This window comes from Lutra lutra, chromosome 10 (assembly GCF_902655055.1).
Source record: "Lutra lutra chromosome 10, mLutLut1.2, whole genome shotgun sequence".
Taxonomy (NCBI): Eukaryota; Metazoa; Chordata; class Mammalia; order Carnivora; family Mustelidae; genus Lutra; species Lutra lutra.
Window position 1 is genome coordinate 60,386,039 of NC_062287.1, and position 14,729 is coordinate 60,400,767.

The 14,729-nt window shown below is 39.8% G+C and overlaps 1 protein-coding gene across 1 annotated transcript; it reads left to right on the forward strand.

Moving 5' to 3' along the window:
• Nucleotides 1–308: 308 nt before the first annotated feature.
• LOC125080026 (olfactory receptor 51Q1) lies at nt 309–1,262 on the forward strand. The gene has a single exon (XM_047693825.1). It carries the CDS (start codon nt 309–311, stop codon nt 1,260–1,262), a length of 954 nt encoding a protein of 317 aa, XP_047549781.1.
• The last annotated feature ends 13,467 nt before the right edge of the window (nt 1,263–14,729 follow it).

Below are 14,729 nucleotides of genomic sequence, written 5' to 3' on the forward strand. Positions count from 1 at the left end.
GGTTTCTGGGACTTGTCTCCAAGTAAATCCCCTGGGGGAAGTGGAGCAGGGACAGTTTCTAAATAGGTCCTTACAAGCCCCATGGGGGGAATATGATCGGATTTTCTCTCTCCCTTTTCCCCATTCCCCCCCCCACAAATAAATAAATGTATAAACCTTAAAAGAAAAAGAAAAACTTAAAAAAAATCAATTCCAGACACCTATTTCAGTCCTAGATTAAAGAATAGATAATGATTCTATGGCAGTAGCATACTGATAAAATCTCTTATTGTGAAGCACACAGATTTTGGTTTTGCATTCAACAAGGCATGGCCAAAGTAACTAACACCACCCAAGCCTCCTTCTACTTCATCCTCACGGGCATCCCTGGATTTGAGGTCTCTCACATCTGGATCTCCATCCCCTTCTGCTGCCTCTATACCATCTCCATTGTGGGTAACACCACCATTCCCGCTGTCATCCACACAGAGCCATCCCTCCACCAGCCCATGTACCTATTTCTCTCCATGCTGGCCCTGACTGACTTGGGCCTCACCCTCACCACTCTGCCCACAGTCCTGCAGCTCCTCTGGTTCAACATTCATAAGATCAGCTTTGAAGCTTGCTTTGCGCAGTTTTTCTTCCTCCATGGATTCTCCTTCATGGAATCTTCAGTACTGTTGGCCATGTCCTTTGATCGCTATGTGGCCATCTGCCGCCCCCTCCATTATGTCACCATCCTCACCAGTAAAATCATTGGCAGGATTGCTTTAGCCATCATTTGCCACTGTGTTCTGGCTGTTCTCCCTTCCCTTTTCCTACTCAAGCACCTGCCCTTCTGCCGCTCCCACCTTCTCACTCACTCCTACTGCCTCCACCAGGATATGATCCGTCTGGTCTGTGCTGACATCAGGGTCAACAGCTGGTACGGATTTGCCCTGGTTTTGCTCATTATAGTGATGGACCCTCTGCTCATTGTGCTCTCCTACACATTCATCTTGAAGAGTATCTTGGGCACAGCCTCCTATACTGAGCGGTTCCGGGCCCTCAATAACTGTCTATCCCACATTCTGGCTGTTCTGGTCCTTTATGTCCCCATGGTTGGAGTATCTATGACTCATCGATTTGCCAGACATGCCTCTCCACTGGTCCATGTCATCATGGCCAATATCTACCTGCTGGCACCTCCTGTGATGAACCCCATCATTTACAGTGTAAAGACAAAGCAGATCCACCAGGGAATCAACCGCCTCCTTTTCAAAAGAAGTATGTGTTTGAGATGAAAGAAGGAATTTATTTAGATTACTCAGGAGTTGAGAGTCACAGGGTTATGGGGACAGTATAGTCACAATGAGAAATGGTGACTGGACAGTAATACCCTATCATATTTTTAAGGCAGTATGACATCGTCCTGGCTTTTCTCAAAGTTTTGTCTGGGAGGACCTACCACCAAATGTTCTGTCCAAAAGAGATGTGGGCCTGAGTTGATTAAATTCTAGCACATTTACCAACAGTGGGATGAGCTTCATTAATTGAGTAAAGATTTAAGTTTCATCTTCCTTTCTGGATATACTTTTCTCCTACGGGCTTGGTTAAATAAGTTTGAAGAAATCCCTTAGTTGTTGCCCCAACCACCCATTCTCATAGGCAGCTTCACTCAGACATCCAGGTAAACTCGAGGTCCACTGTACTGGCTCACCTTCCTGCAAAAATATACTCCTATTTTCTCTTGCAAAAAAAAAAAAAAAAAATGTGGCAAATCTTCCAGGGAGGATGGATACAGTTCAAGTTTCTTGGCTATTCCAGTTTACCTAAAGAACATGATTTCAGCAGACCAAATGAACACATGTAATCTGAAGATTGGGGTGGAATGGTTAGTTAGGTCCCCCACCACTAGAATTAAGGCTCTTGTCATGCTAGAGTTCCTTTAGTGTTTAGAATTAAAACTTTAAGTGAGTTTACATATAATATTTGTGGGAATAAGAACTCAATTTTCTGACCAGAGCAGACTCTTTTGTTTTGTTTTTAAACCTTAATGTCTTTGATGTGGCTCAAATTCTTAGGGGAAATTTCCCTTTGTCATTATGAATTCTGTACCAGAAAAGGTTCAGATAGAAGGAATATGGCCTTCCTGATCATTATTTTGTAGGAATGAGATTGGATCTCAGACATATCAATTTGAAAGGCAGCTATAGTTATGGTAACAACTTCTGATTCTTGAACCCATAATGCAGGTGGCCAGTAGGAAGACTGACTTAGATTTGAATCAAAATAGGCAGGACTGAGGGAGGAGTCAAGATGGCGGAGAAGTAGCAGGCTGAGACTACTTCGGGTAGCGGGAGATCAGCTAAATAGCTTATCTAAAGATTGCAAACACCTACAAATCCAACGGGAGATTGAAGAGAAGAAGAACAGCAATTCCAGAAACAGAAAATCAACCACTTTCTGCAAGGTAGGACTGGCGGAGAAGTGAATCCAAAGCGACGGGAAGATAGACCGCGGGGGGAGGGGCCGGCTCCCGGCGAGCGGCGGAGCAACGGAGCAAAATCAGGACTTTTAAAAGTCTGTTCCGCTGAGGGACATCGCTCCAGAGGCTTAACTGGGGTGAAGCCCAGGCAGGGTCAGCGCGGCCTCAGGTCCCGCAGGGTCGCAGAAGGATCGGGGGTGTCTGAGTGTCACAGAGCTTACCGGTATTAGAACGGGGAAGCCGGCTGCAGAGACAGAGCCGAGGAGTGACTCTCAGCTCGGGGTTGCCTTGAACCGGTCGCAGGCTCGGTCAGCTCGGAGCGTGGCCGGAGGCCAGGGTGGCGGGAGTCATTGGGCACTGTTCTCTGAGGGCGCACTGAGGAGTGGGGCCCCGGGCTCTCGGCCCCTCCGGGCCGGAGACCGGGAGGCCGCCATCTTCATTCCCGTCCTCCGGACTCTACGGAAAGCGCCCAGGGAGAAAGTGAACCCGAGCGGATGACTCAGCGCGGCCCCGGGTAAGGGCGGTGCAACTCCGCCTGGGGCAAAGACGCTTGAGAATCACTACAACAGGCCCCTCCCCCAGAAGATCAACGGGAAACCCAGCCAGGACCAAGTTCACCTACCAAGGAGAGCGGCGGAATTCCAGAGGAGAAGAAAGCAAAGCACGGAACTCATGGCTTTCTCCCCATGAATTTTTAGCCTTGCAATTAATTTAATTTTTTTTCTTTTTCAATTTTTTTTTTCTTTTTCTCTTCTTCTGCTGAATTTTTTTTAACTCTTACAGTTTTCTTTTTTTAACGTTTTTTAAATAGTTTATCTAATATATATATTTTTTTCCTCTTTTTATATTTTTTCTTTATCGGCTTTCTTTTTTTTAATAGTTTCTTTCTTTTTTTTTTCTTTCTTTCTTTCTGAACTCCTCTTTAGCCCCTTTCTCCCCCCTCACAATTCAGGATCTCTTCTGATTTGGCTAAAGCATATTTTCCTGGGGTTGTTGCCACCCCTTTAGTATTTTACTTGCTCCTTCATAAACTCTTATCTGGACAAAATGAAAAGGCAGAAAAATTCACCACAAAAAAAAGAACAAGAGGCAGTACCAAAGGCTAGGGACCTAATCAATACAGACATTGGTAATATGTCATATATAGAGTTCAGAATGATGATTCTCAAGGTTCTAGCCGGGCTTGAAAAAGGCATGGAAGATATTAAAGCAACCCTCTCAGGAGATATAAAAGCCCTTTCTGGAGAAATAAAAGAACTAAAATCTAACCAAGTTGAAATCAAAAAAGCTATTAATGAGGTGCAATCAAAAATGGAGGCTCTCACTGCTAGGATAAATGAGGCAGAAGAAAGAATTAGTGATATAGAAGACCAAATGACAGAGAATAAAGAAGCTGAGCAAAAGAGGGACAAACAGCTACTGGACCACGAGGGGAGAATTCAAGAGATAAGTGACACCATAAGACGAAACAACATTAGAATAATTGGGATTCCAGAAGAAGAGGAAACAGAGAGGGGAGCAGAAGGTATGTTGGAGAGAATTATTGGAGAGAATTTCCCCAATATGGCAAAAGGAACAAGCATCAAAATCCAGGAGGTTCAGAGAACCCCCCTCAAAATCAATAAGAATAGGTCCACACCCCGTCACCTAATAGTAAAATTTACAAGTCTTAGTGACAAAGAAAAGATTCTGAAAGCAGCCCGGGAAAAGAAGTCTGTAACGTACAATGGTAAAAATATTAGATTGGCAGCAGACTTATCTACAGAGACCTGGCAGGCCAGAAAGAGCTGGCATGATATATTCAGAGTACTAAATGAGAAAAACATGCAGCCAAGAATACTATATCCAGCTAGGCTATCATTGAAAATAGAAGGAGAGATTAAAAGCTTCCAGGACAAACAAAAACTGAAAGAATTTGCAAATACCAAACCAGCTCTACAGGAAATATTGAAAGGGGTCCTCTAAGCAAAGAGAGACCCTAAAAGTAGTAGATCAGAAAGAAACAGAGACAATATACAATAACACCTTACTGGCAATACAATGGCACTAAATTCATATCTCTCAATACTTACCCTGAATGTTAATGGGCTAAATGCCCCAATCAAAAGACACAGGGTATCAGAATGGATAAAAAAACAAAAACCATCTATATGTTGCCTACAAGAAACTCATCTTAAACCCGAAGACACCTCCAGGTTTAAAGTGAGGGGGTGGAAAAGAATTTACCATGCTAATGGACATCAGAAGAAAGCAGGAGTGGCAATCCTTATATCAGATCAATTAGATTTTAAGCCAAAGACTATAATAAGAGATGAGGAAGGACACTATATCATACTCAAAGGAACTGTCCAACAAGAAGATCTAACAATTTTAAATATCTATGCCCCTAACGTGGGAGCAGCCAACTATATAAACCAATTAATAACAAAATCAAAGAAACACATCGACAAGAATACAATAATAGTAGGGGATTTTAACACTCCCCTCACTGAAATGGACAGATCATCCAAGCAAAAGATCAACAAGAAAATCAAGGCCTTAAATGACACACTGGACCAGATGGACATCACAGATATATTCAGAACATTTCATCCCAAAGCAACAGAATACACATTCTTCTCCAGTGCACATGGAACATTCTCCAGAATAGATCACATTCTTGGTCCTAAATCAAGTCTCAACCGGTATCAAAAGATTGGGATCATTCCCTGCATATTTTCAGACCACAATGCTCTAAAGCTAGAACTCAATAACAAGAGGAAATTTGGAAAGAACCCAAATACATGGAGACTAAACAGCATCCTTCTAAAGAATGAATGGGTCAACCAGGAAATTAAAGAAGAATTGAAAAAATTTATGGAAACAAATGATAATGAAAACACAACGGTTCAGAATTTGTGGGACACAACAAAGGCAGTCCTGAGAGGAAAATATATAGCGGTACAAGCCTTTCTCAAGAAACCAGAAAGGTCTCAGGTACACAACCTAACCCTACACCTAAAGGAGCTGGAGAAAGAACAAGAAAGAAACCCTAAACCCAGCAGGAGAAGAGAAATCATAAAGATCAGAGCAGAAATCAATGAAATAGAAACCAAAAAAACAATAGAACAAATCAACGAAACTAGGAGCTGGTTCTTTGAAAGAATTAATAAGATTGATAAACCCCTGGCTAGACTTATCAAAAAGAAAAGAGAAAGGACCCAAATAAATAAAATCATGAATGAAAGAGGAGAGATCACAACGAACACCAAAGAAATACAGACAATTATAAGAACATACTATGAGCAACTCTACGCCAACAAATTTGACAATCTGGAAGAAATGGATGCATTCCTAGAGACATATAAACTACCACAACTGAACCAGGAAGAAATAGAAAGCCTGAACAGACCCATAACCAGTAAGGAGATTGAAACAGTCATCAAAAATCTCCAAACAAACAAAAGCCCAGGGCCAGACGGCTTCCCGGGGGAATTCTACCAAACATTTAAAGAAGAACTAATTCCTAGTCTCCTGAAACTGTTCCAAAAAATAGCAATAGAAGGAAAACTTCCAAACTCATTTTATGAGGCCAGCATCACCTTGATCCCAAAACCAGACAAGGATCCCATCAAAAAAGAGAACTACAGACCAATATCCTTGATGAACACAGATGCAAAAATTCTCGCCAAAATACTAGCCAATAGGATTCAACAGTACATTAAAAGGATTATTCACCACGACCAAGTGGGATTTATTCCAGGGCTGCAAGGCTGGTTCAACATCCGCAAATCAATCAATGTGATACAACACATTAATAAAAGAAAGAACAAGAACCATATGATACTCTCCATAGATGCTGAAAAAGCATTTGACAAAGTACAGCATCCATTCCTGATCAAAACTCTTCAAAGTGTAGGGATAGAGGGCACATACCTCAATATTATCAAAGCCATCTATGAAAAACCCATCGCAAATATCATTCTCAATGGAGAAAAACTGAAAGCTTTTCCGCTAAGGTCAGGAACACGGCAGGGATGTCCATTATCACCACTGCTATTCAACATAGTACTAGAAGTCCTAGCCTCAGCAATCAGACAACAAAAGGAAATTAAAGGCATCCAAATTGGCAAAGAAGAAGTCAAACTATCACTCTTTGCAGATGATATGATACTCTATGTGGAAAACCCAAAAGACTCCACTCCAAAACTGCTAGAACTTGTACAGGAATTCAGTAAAGTGTCAGGATATAAAATCAATGCACAGAAATCAGTTGCATTTCTCTACACCAACAACAAGACAGAAGAAAGAGAAATTAAGGAGTCCATCCCATTTACAATTGCACCCAAACTATAAGATACCTAGGAATAAACCTAACCAAAGAGACTAAGAATCTATACTCAGAAAACTATAAAGTACTCATGAAAGAAATTGAGGAAGACACAAAGAAATGGAAAAATGTTCCATGCTCCTGGATTGGAAGAATAAATATTGTGAAAATGTCTATGCTACCTAAAGCAATCTACACATTTAATGCAATTCCTTTCAAAGTACCATCCATTTTTTTCAAAGAAATGGAACAAATAATCCTAAAATTTATATGGAACCAGAAAAGACCTCGAATAGCCAAAGGAATATTGAAAAAGAAAGCCAAAGTTGGTGGCATCACAATCCCGGACTTCAAGCTCTATTACAAAGCTGTCATCATCAAGACAGCATGGTACTGGCACAAAAACAGACACATAGATCAATGGAACAGAATAGAGAGCCCAGAAATGGACCCTCAACTCTATGGTCAACTCATCTTCGACAAAGCAGGAAAGAATGTCCAATGGAACAAAGACAGCCTCTTCAATAAATGGTGTTGGGAAAATTGGACAGCCACATGCAGAAAAATGAAATTGGATCATTTCCTTACACCACACACGAAAATAGACTCAAAATGGATGAAGGATCTCAATGTGAGAAAGGAATCCATCAAAATCCTCGAGGAGAACACAGGCAGCAACCTCTTCGACGTCAGCCGCAGCAACATCTTCCTAGGAACATCACCAAAGGCAAGGGAAGCAAGGGCAAAAATGAACTGTTGGGATTTTATCAAGATCAAAAGCTTTTGCACAGCAAAGGAAACAGTGAACAAAACCAAAAGACAACTGACAGAATGGGAGACGATATTTGCAAATGACATATCAGATAAAGGGCTAGTGTCCAAAATCTATAAAGAACTTAGCAAACTCAACACCCAAAGAACAAATAATCCAATCAAGAAATGGGCAGAGGACATGAACAGACAGTTCTGCAAAGAAGACATCCAGATGGCCAACAGACACATGAAAAAGTGCTCCATATCACTCGGCATCAGGGAAATACAAATCAAAACCACCATGAGATATCACCTCACACCAGTCAGAATGGCTAAAATTAACAAGTCAGGAAATGACAGATGCTGGCGAGGATGCGGAGAAAGGGGAACCCTCCTACACTGTTGGTGGGAATGCAAGCTGGTGCAACCACTCTGGAAAACAGCATGGAGGTTCCTCAAAATGTTGAAAATAGAACTACCCTATGACCCAGCAATTGCACTGCTGGGTATTTACCCTAAAGATACAAACGTAGTGATCCGAAGGGGCACATGCACCCGAATGTTTATAGCAGCAATGTCTACAATAGCCAAACTATGGAAAGAACCTAGATGTCCATCTACAGACGAATGGATAAAGAAGATGTGGTATATATACACAATGGAATACTATGCAGCCATCAAAAGAAATGAAATCTTGCCATTTGCGACGACGTGGATGGAACTAGAGGGTATCATGCTTAGCGAAATAAGTCAATCGGAGAAAGACAACTATCATATGATCTCCCTGATATGAGGGAGAGGAGATGCAACATGGGGGGTTGAGGGGGTAGGAGAAGAGTAAATGAAACAAGATGGCATTGGGAGGGAGACAAACCATTAGTGACTCTTAATCTCACAAAACAAACTGAGGGTTGATGGGGGTAGGGGTTTGTGAGAGGGGGTGGGGTTATGGATATTGGGGAGGGTATGTGCTATGGTGAGTGTTGTGAAGTGTGTAAACCTGGCGATTTGCAGACCTGTACCCCTGGGGATAAATTATATATTTATAAAGCTGTAAAAAAAAAAAAAAAAAAGAAAGAAAGGATGAATACCCAATTTTGTAGCAACATGGACGGGACTGGAAGAGATTATGCTGAGTGAAATAAGTCAAGCAGAGAGAGTCAATTATCATATGGTTTCACTTATTTGTGGAGCATAACAAATAGCATGGAGGACAAGGGGAGATGGAGAGGAGAAGGGAGTTGAGGGAAATTGGAAGGGGAGGTGAACCATGAGAGACTATGGACTCTGAAAAACGATCTGAGAATTTTGAAGGGGTGGGGGGTGGGAGTTTGGGGGCACCAGGTGGTGGGTATTGTAGAGGGCACAGATTGCATGGAGCACTGGGTGTGGTGCAAAAATAATGAATACTGTTATGCCGAAAAAATAAAAAAAAAAATTAAAAAAAAAATAAAAAAAAAATAGGCAGGACTTCAGTGAGAGTGTAGTGGGGCAGGGGATGCTTAGGAGGCAAAAGGCAGAGAACAAGGAGGGAAATGATGTCTTTCTCTACTGATACTCTTTGCTCCCTTATTTTCCCCCTTCTTAACCAGAGCCTAGAAGTTACCAGGTTTCTCCAGAGAACCATGGGTCAGCTGGCATAAGGAAACAAATTACAGAATGGGAGGCATGTACAATCTCAGAACAGGGGAAATCAGGACCAGGAAACCCCAATTTTTTTAAAGTCAATAAATGGGTTAGGAATATGTCAAAGAGGGCACTTGTTGTAATGAGCACTGGGTGTTATGTGTAAGTGATGAGTCACTGAATTCTACTCCAGAAACCAATATTGCACTAAATGTTAACTAACTAAAATTAAAAGAAGAAGAAAAAGGAGAAGGAGGAGAAGAAGATTTTTTTTTTCCCAATGTATAGTACAGGCTTGAGAATCTTCCAAAACATCATGAGGGAAAAGTAAGTCTTAGGATTATGCCAGATTTTCAAGTGGAGCACCTGACACCATTAATAACCACTCTTTTTTTTTCTCCATTACTAATTATGTGAATTTTTTACCAGTTAATAAAACTCTGAGTTCACTTTTTGGATTTCTAAAACTGAGATAATAGTACCGATCTCATAAGGCTGAGTTTTCAATGAATCACAGTATGCAGAAGACACAGGTGTGCAAACCGAGGTGCTCAGTTTATGTGAATTCTTTTCTTCAACTCCATTCCAAAAAATTACACTGTGGATTATGGATGGGAATATCTATGGAAACATCTATGGTTCCATCCCCACGAGAATAGGAATTGGGGTAGCTAGATGGTAACTGTCCACACACACAGATACTTCCACTACCCTCTAAAGACTTCCCTGATGGGAGGATGGGTTTCTGAGGTGGAGATGACAGAATAAAATTCAATTTAGGACAATGAGAACTACCAGTGTCATGGGCTGAATTGTGTCCCCTGCAAATTCATATGTAGAAATTTTAATCCCTGTATCTTTGCATATGACAGTATTTAGAGATAGGGTTTTTAAAGAGGTAATTAAGTTAAAATGAGTTCACTAGGATGGGCTCTACTCCAATATGACTGGTTTCCCATGGAGAAGGGGTGTTTAGACACAGATAAGTGCAACCACACCTGGAAGACTATGTGGTGACATAGGGAGAAGACAGCCATTTGTAAGCCAAGGGAGGACGGCCTCAGAGAAAACCAGAATGGTGAGAAATTGTGCAAGGCCTTCAAAGTTGTGAAAAAATAAGTTGTTTCAGCCACCCAGTCTGTGGTACTTTTTTTGGCAGCACTAGCAGATTATTCGAACCCAGGGCCTATGTTTCTGTAACTGTAAAACTAAAGTCGGCTGTAGAAGAGAGTAGAAATATTTTGGTTACACTAAAAAGACTAGAGTTTGGAAACACAATGAGGAATTATTGGGCAAAGTAGGTTGTTCAATGACTGGTGAATGGTCTGGCTGACTGTCCGTATTATAAAGTACAGTCTAAGTAATGGAAGACAAGGCACCCATCGACTCTAAGCCCACAGGCTTGCATGGGTCATGTCTCGGTGTGCTGCCTTTCCAGCAGCTATTAAGAATGAAATAATCTCTTAGTGAGAGCTTTCTTTTTTTTTTTATAATCATTTTTTTAATTTATTTTCAGCATAACAGTATTCATTGTTTTTGTACCACACCCAGTGCTCCATGCAATCTGAGCCCTCTCTAATACCCACCACCTGGTTCCCCCAACCTCCCACCCCCCCACCTCTTCAAACCCTTCAGATTGTTTTTCAGAGTCCATAGTCTCTCATTGTTCACCTCCCCTTCCAATTTCCCCCAACCAACTGAATGTTATAGTCACCAAACTCCCAGACAACTGCCAATATTTAAGTGGAAACTAAATGAAGATTAAATGAAGAAGTCTGCCCTAATTCTTTGTTCAATCTTTCTGTTTCCTTTCCCTGGACAAAACTGTTCTTTCCTTTGTGTACTTGTGCATGTGTGTATGTGTGTGACCTTCACGACTTAAGAAATGACATGATATGTTTAGATTTCAAAATAGATTTGAATTTTGGAAAATTTTTTTAGCTATTGTGAAATGTTTCTACATAAATTACTCAGTGCCTAGAAAGTAAATGACTCTATTAGTCCCATGTAAATATGGAAATGCGCTTGTATCTCATAAAATTCAGAAGGTGGTCTTCTTGACCCTTTTAAAATTATTTTAAATGAGATATATAAGAGGAAGTAGGATTGAATATCAATTTTTTAGAGATGTGAAGTGGATTGTATTAGTTCAAGCAGAAGAGAGCTCAGACTGCTGCTACAGAAAAAGGGATCTGATTCTAACTGGGCACCTAAGAATCTTCTTGCAAATAATGAACAAAAAAGCAAAGACAGAGAAAAATTGAAGCAATGAATTTGCCCTTCATCAGGTAAATAGATTAAAAAAATGTGGTACATCCACATGATAGGATATTATTCAGAAATTTAAAAAAGGAATGAGATACCAGGATACATAAAGGCATAGATGAACCCTAAATGTGTATTGCTAAATGAGAGAAGCTAGTTTTAAAAACCTACATGTTTGCTTTCATTTATATGAAATTCTGAAAAAGGCAATACTAGAAAAAGAATAAACTAATCAGTCATCACCAAGGATTTGGGAGAGTAGGATGCTGAATTGGTGAAGCAAAGAGGATTTTCTAGAGGGAGAAAATCATTCTATAATACTGGAATGGTACATACATGACACTATGCATTTGCCACATCCCATAGCACTTTATAGCAGTAAAGAAAGAACCATAATGTATGTTAATTTTGATAAATACTTATGACATCAAAGATTCCCAGGATGGAATGCAGAATATGGCAAAAAAAAAATAGAATTCTATTACAAAATATGAAACAACTGCATTGAAGGAGATGGGTATTGCACTGAAGGATGTGTGCACTGGATAGGTGTGGGGCGGAGTTGCTGCACTAAGCTTGCAAACTGGCTGGAGTCTGTAAGAGTAGAGACAGGAAGAACAATAAGTGCTCTACTCTGCTTGATGAAGTAATTTCTCATGGCAGTGTAATAAGCATTTCTACCGACACTTTACATGTGTGCTGGAATCGAACACCTAAGTGAATGGATGGCAGACGGAGGCAGCCAGGTTCTCACTACCCGAGTGGGAGGTTACAGAAAAACAAGAGGAGATGGCTTGAGTGATCCATGCAACAGAGCTGGAGACATCAATATGACGTCATGGTTAGCTCAACGTAGTTGCCTATGGTTAAATGCAGACATATTTGTATAGACTCGGGTGAGTATATGGACACCGATTTCCTTGCTCTGCCAGCTAAGAAGGCCTAGAAACAATGATAAACTAGTAGCCACAATCACACTCATTAACAGAAACAAATATTTTTAGAAGAAATTTTAATTTATCTGACAAAATCAGAAATATGGAAGCTAAAAATTATTAGATTTTCAATGAGAAAATTAATTCAATTTATATATCAAAATTTTATTCCAATATTATATTCCATACTGGAAAAATAACAGGGAAAAAATATTTAAACATTTTTTAATAAAAATGCTAAACTCGTCTAATTTGTCCAACAGTCCACTCTTACCAGGACTAAATGTGAATGTACATGCTTGTACCATCCTTCTGCATTCGTTTGCAAAGGGTAAAACATTTGACATGTTGTTTATGTCCTAATATGAGCATTTTTATTGGTGGATTTTTATGATTATGGATTTCTAGCCTGGTATCTATTTGTATTTCTTTGCCTCTCACCTTGGGAGCTAGAGTCTAGTCATAGCTTGAGTGTAAATATATGCACATACATATGTGTGTATGTGTGTGTGTGTGTTTTTACTGAAGGTGGTATCTGCATGGTATATTGAACAGCAGGTAATATGTGCAAAACACAGGACTCCAGCGATAACTTTTAACTTGTGAATTAGCAGGAAAAAAGTAGTGACATCATATGTATTAAAAATTGGCTAATATTAAGTTATTATAGATATCACATTCATTATGCTACAGTATTGCACATATTTTTCTTACAAGTTACCTATCTGCATATCACTATTTTTTGGGGAGGGAGAGGGTGGATTTTCTTTTTAGATATATTTATCTGAGAGAGAGAGAGAGAGCACATGTAAGGAAGGGCAGAGGGTGAGGGAGAGAAGCAGACTCCATTAAGCACAGACCCCCACAAGGGTCTCCATCTCATGACCTTGAGATCATGGACCTCAGCAGAAATCAGAAGTCAAATGCTTAACAACTGAGCCACCCAGGCACCCAGATGTGCCTATCAACTTGTTACTAACACATTGTCATTGGAGAAATGTTGCTGGGGAAATAGATCAGTCCTTTCTCTTTTTAGTGAGCATGCAGAAACTCTAATAGCAAGTTGATAGAGTATTTTTGTATGTGTTAAATCTAAGACATAATATAATCTTGTGTTTTGTCTTTTAAAAATCAACCTTAATGAGTTATAATTTACATAAAATTAAATGCACACATTATAAGGGTACAGTTTAATGACATAGACAAATACTTACACCCACCACCCAATCAAAATATGAAATTTTTCCATCACCCCCAAAACTTCCCTCTTAACCACTTCCAGTCAATCCCCTCCCCTGCACCCAGCCCCAGGCAACCACCGATCTACTTTCTGTCATGATAGATTAGTTTTTGCCTTTTCTAGAATTTCATGTAAATGAAATTATCATGTGTAGTCTTTGTGTCTTTTTTGTTTTGCAAACCATGTTTTTGAGGGTTCATTCATGTCCTTGTGTGTATGATAGTTTGTTCCTTTTATTGCTCAGTGATATTCCACTATATGGATATTCACATTTCGCTTATCCATTCACCTACTGGTGGACACTTCAGTTGTTCCATATTGGGGCTATTATGAAAAAGCATCCCTGAGTTAAGCTTTTTTGTGAATACATGTTTTCATTTCTCTTGTGCCTGTCATGCATTTTTCCAAAGCACTTGTACTATTTTTACATTTCCACCAGCAATATGTAACATTTTCGTCAGTCTTTTCAATGTTAGTCATGCTAACTTGTTAAGTCCTAGCTCACTGTGGTTTTAATTGCATTGTATTTTATCATATTATAAAAGATCTTTATATACTCTGTATGCAAGTCTTTTGTGAGATGCATGTACTGTAAATAATTTCCCTGTCCTTTAACTTGCATTTCATTTCCTTAATAATGTGTTTTGAAGAGCAGACATTCTAAAATTCTGAGGAATTCTATGCCCATTAAATCTAATATAAAATTTGGGTTTGTATTTCTCATGTCCTTTTAAAAATTAAACTTTTTTAAAAAGATTTTATTTAATTATTTTGGGGGTGCAGAGAGAGTCTTTAAGCAGACATGGGGTCCAACTCAAGCCTTTATCTCATGACCCTGAGATAATAACCTGAGCCAAAAACAAGAGTCTGAGGCTTAACTAACTAGGTCACCCAGGAGCCCCTAAAAAGTCAATCTTTTGTTTGGAGATAATTGTAGGTGCACATGCAGTTGTAAGAAATAATCAGTCACCCTGACTTTATAGAAACTGTTATTGGTGGGAATGTAATCTAGTAATTAGCAACAAAAAAGTAATCATCACCTAATGAACCTGACAAAGTCAGGAAGAACTGTATATAGTGAGGAAAACATTTGCATTGTAATTGGAGATCCTGAAGTAAGAAAGGCTGAAAACCTGAGACCAGCTACTGGTCAAC

Coding starts and splice junctions, on each gene's coding strand:
- LOC125080026 (XM_047693825.1), top strand. CDS start 309: ATGGCCAAAGTAACTAACACCACCCAAGCCTCCTTCTACTTCATCCTC.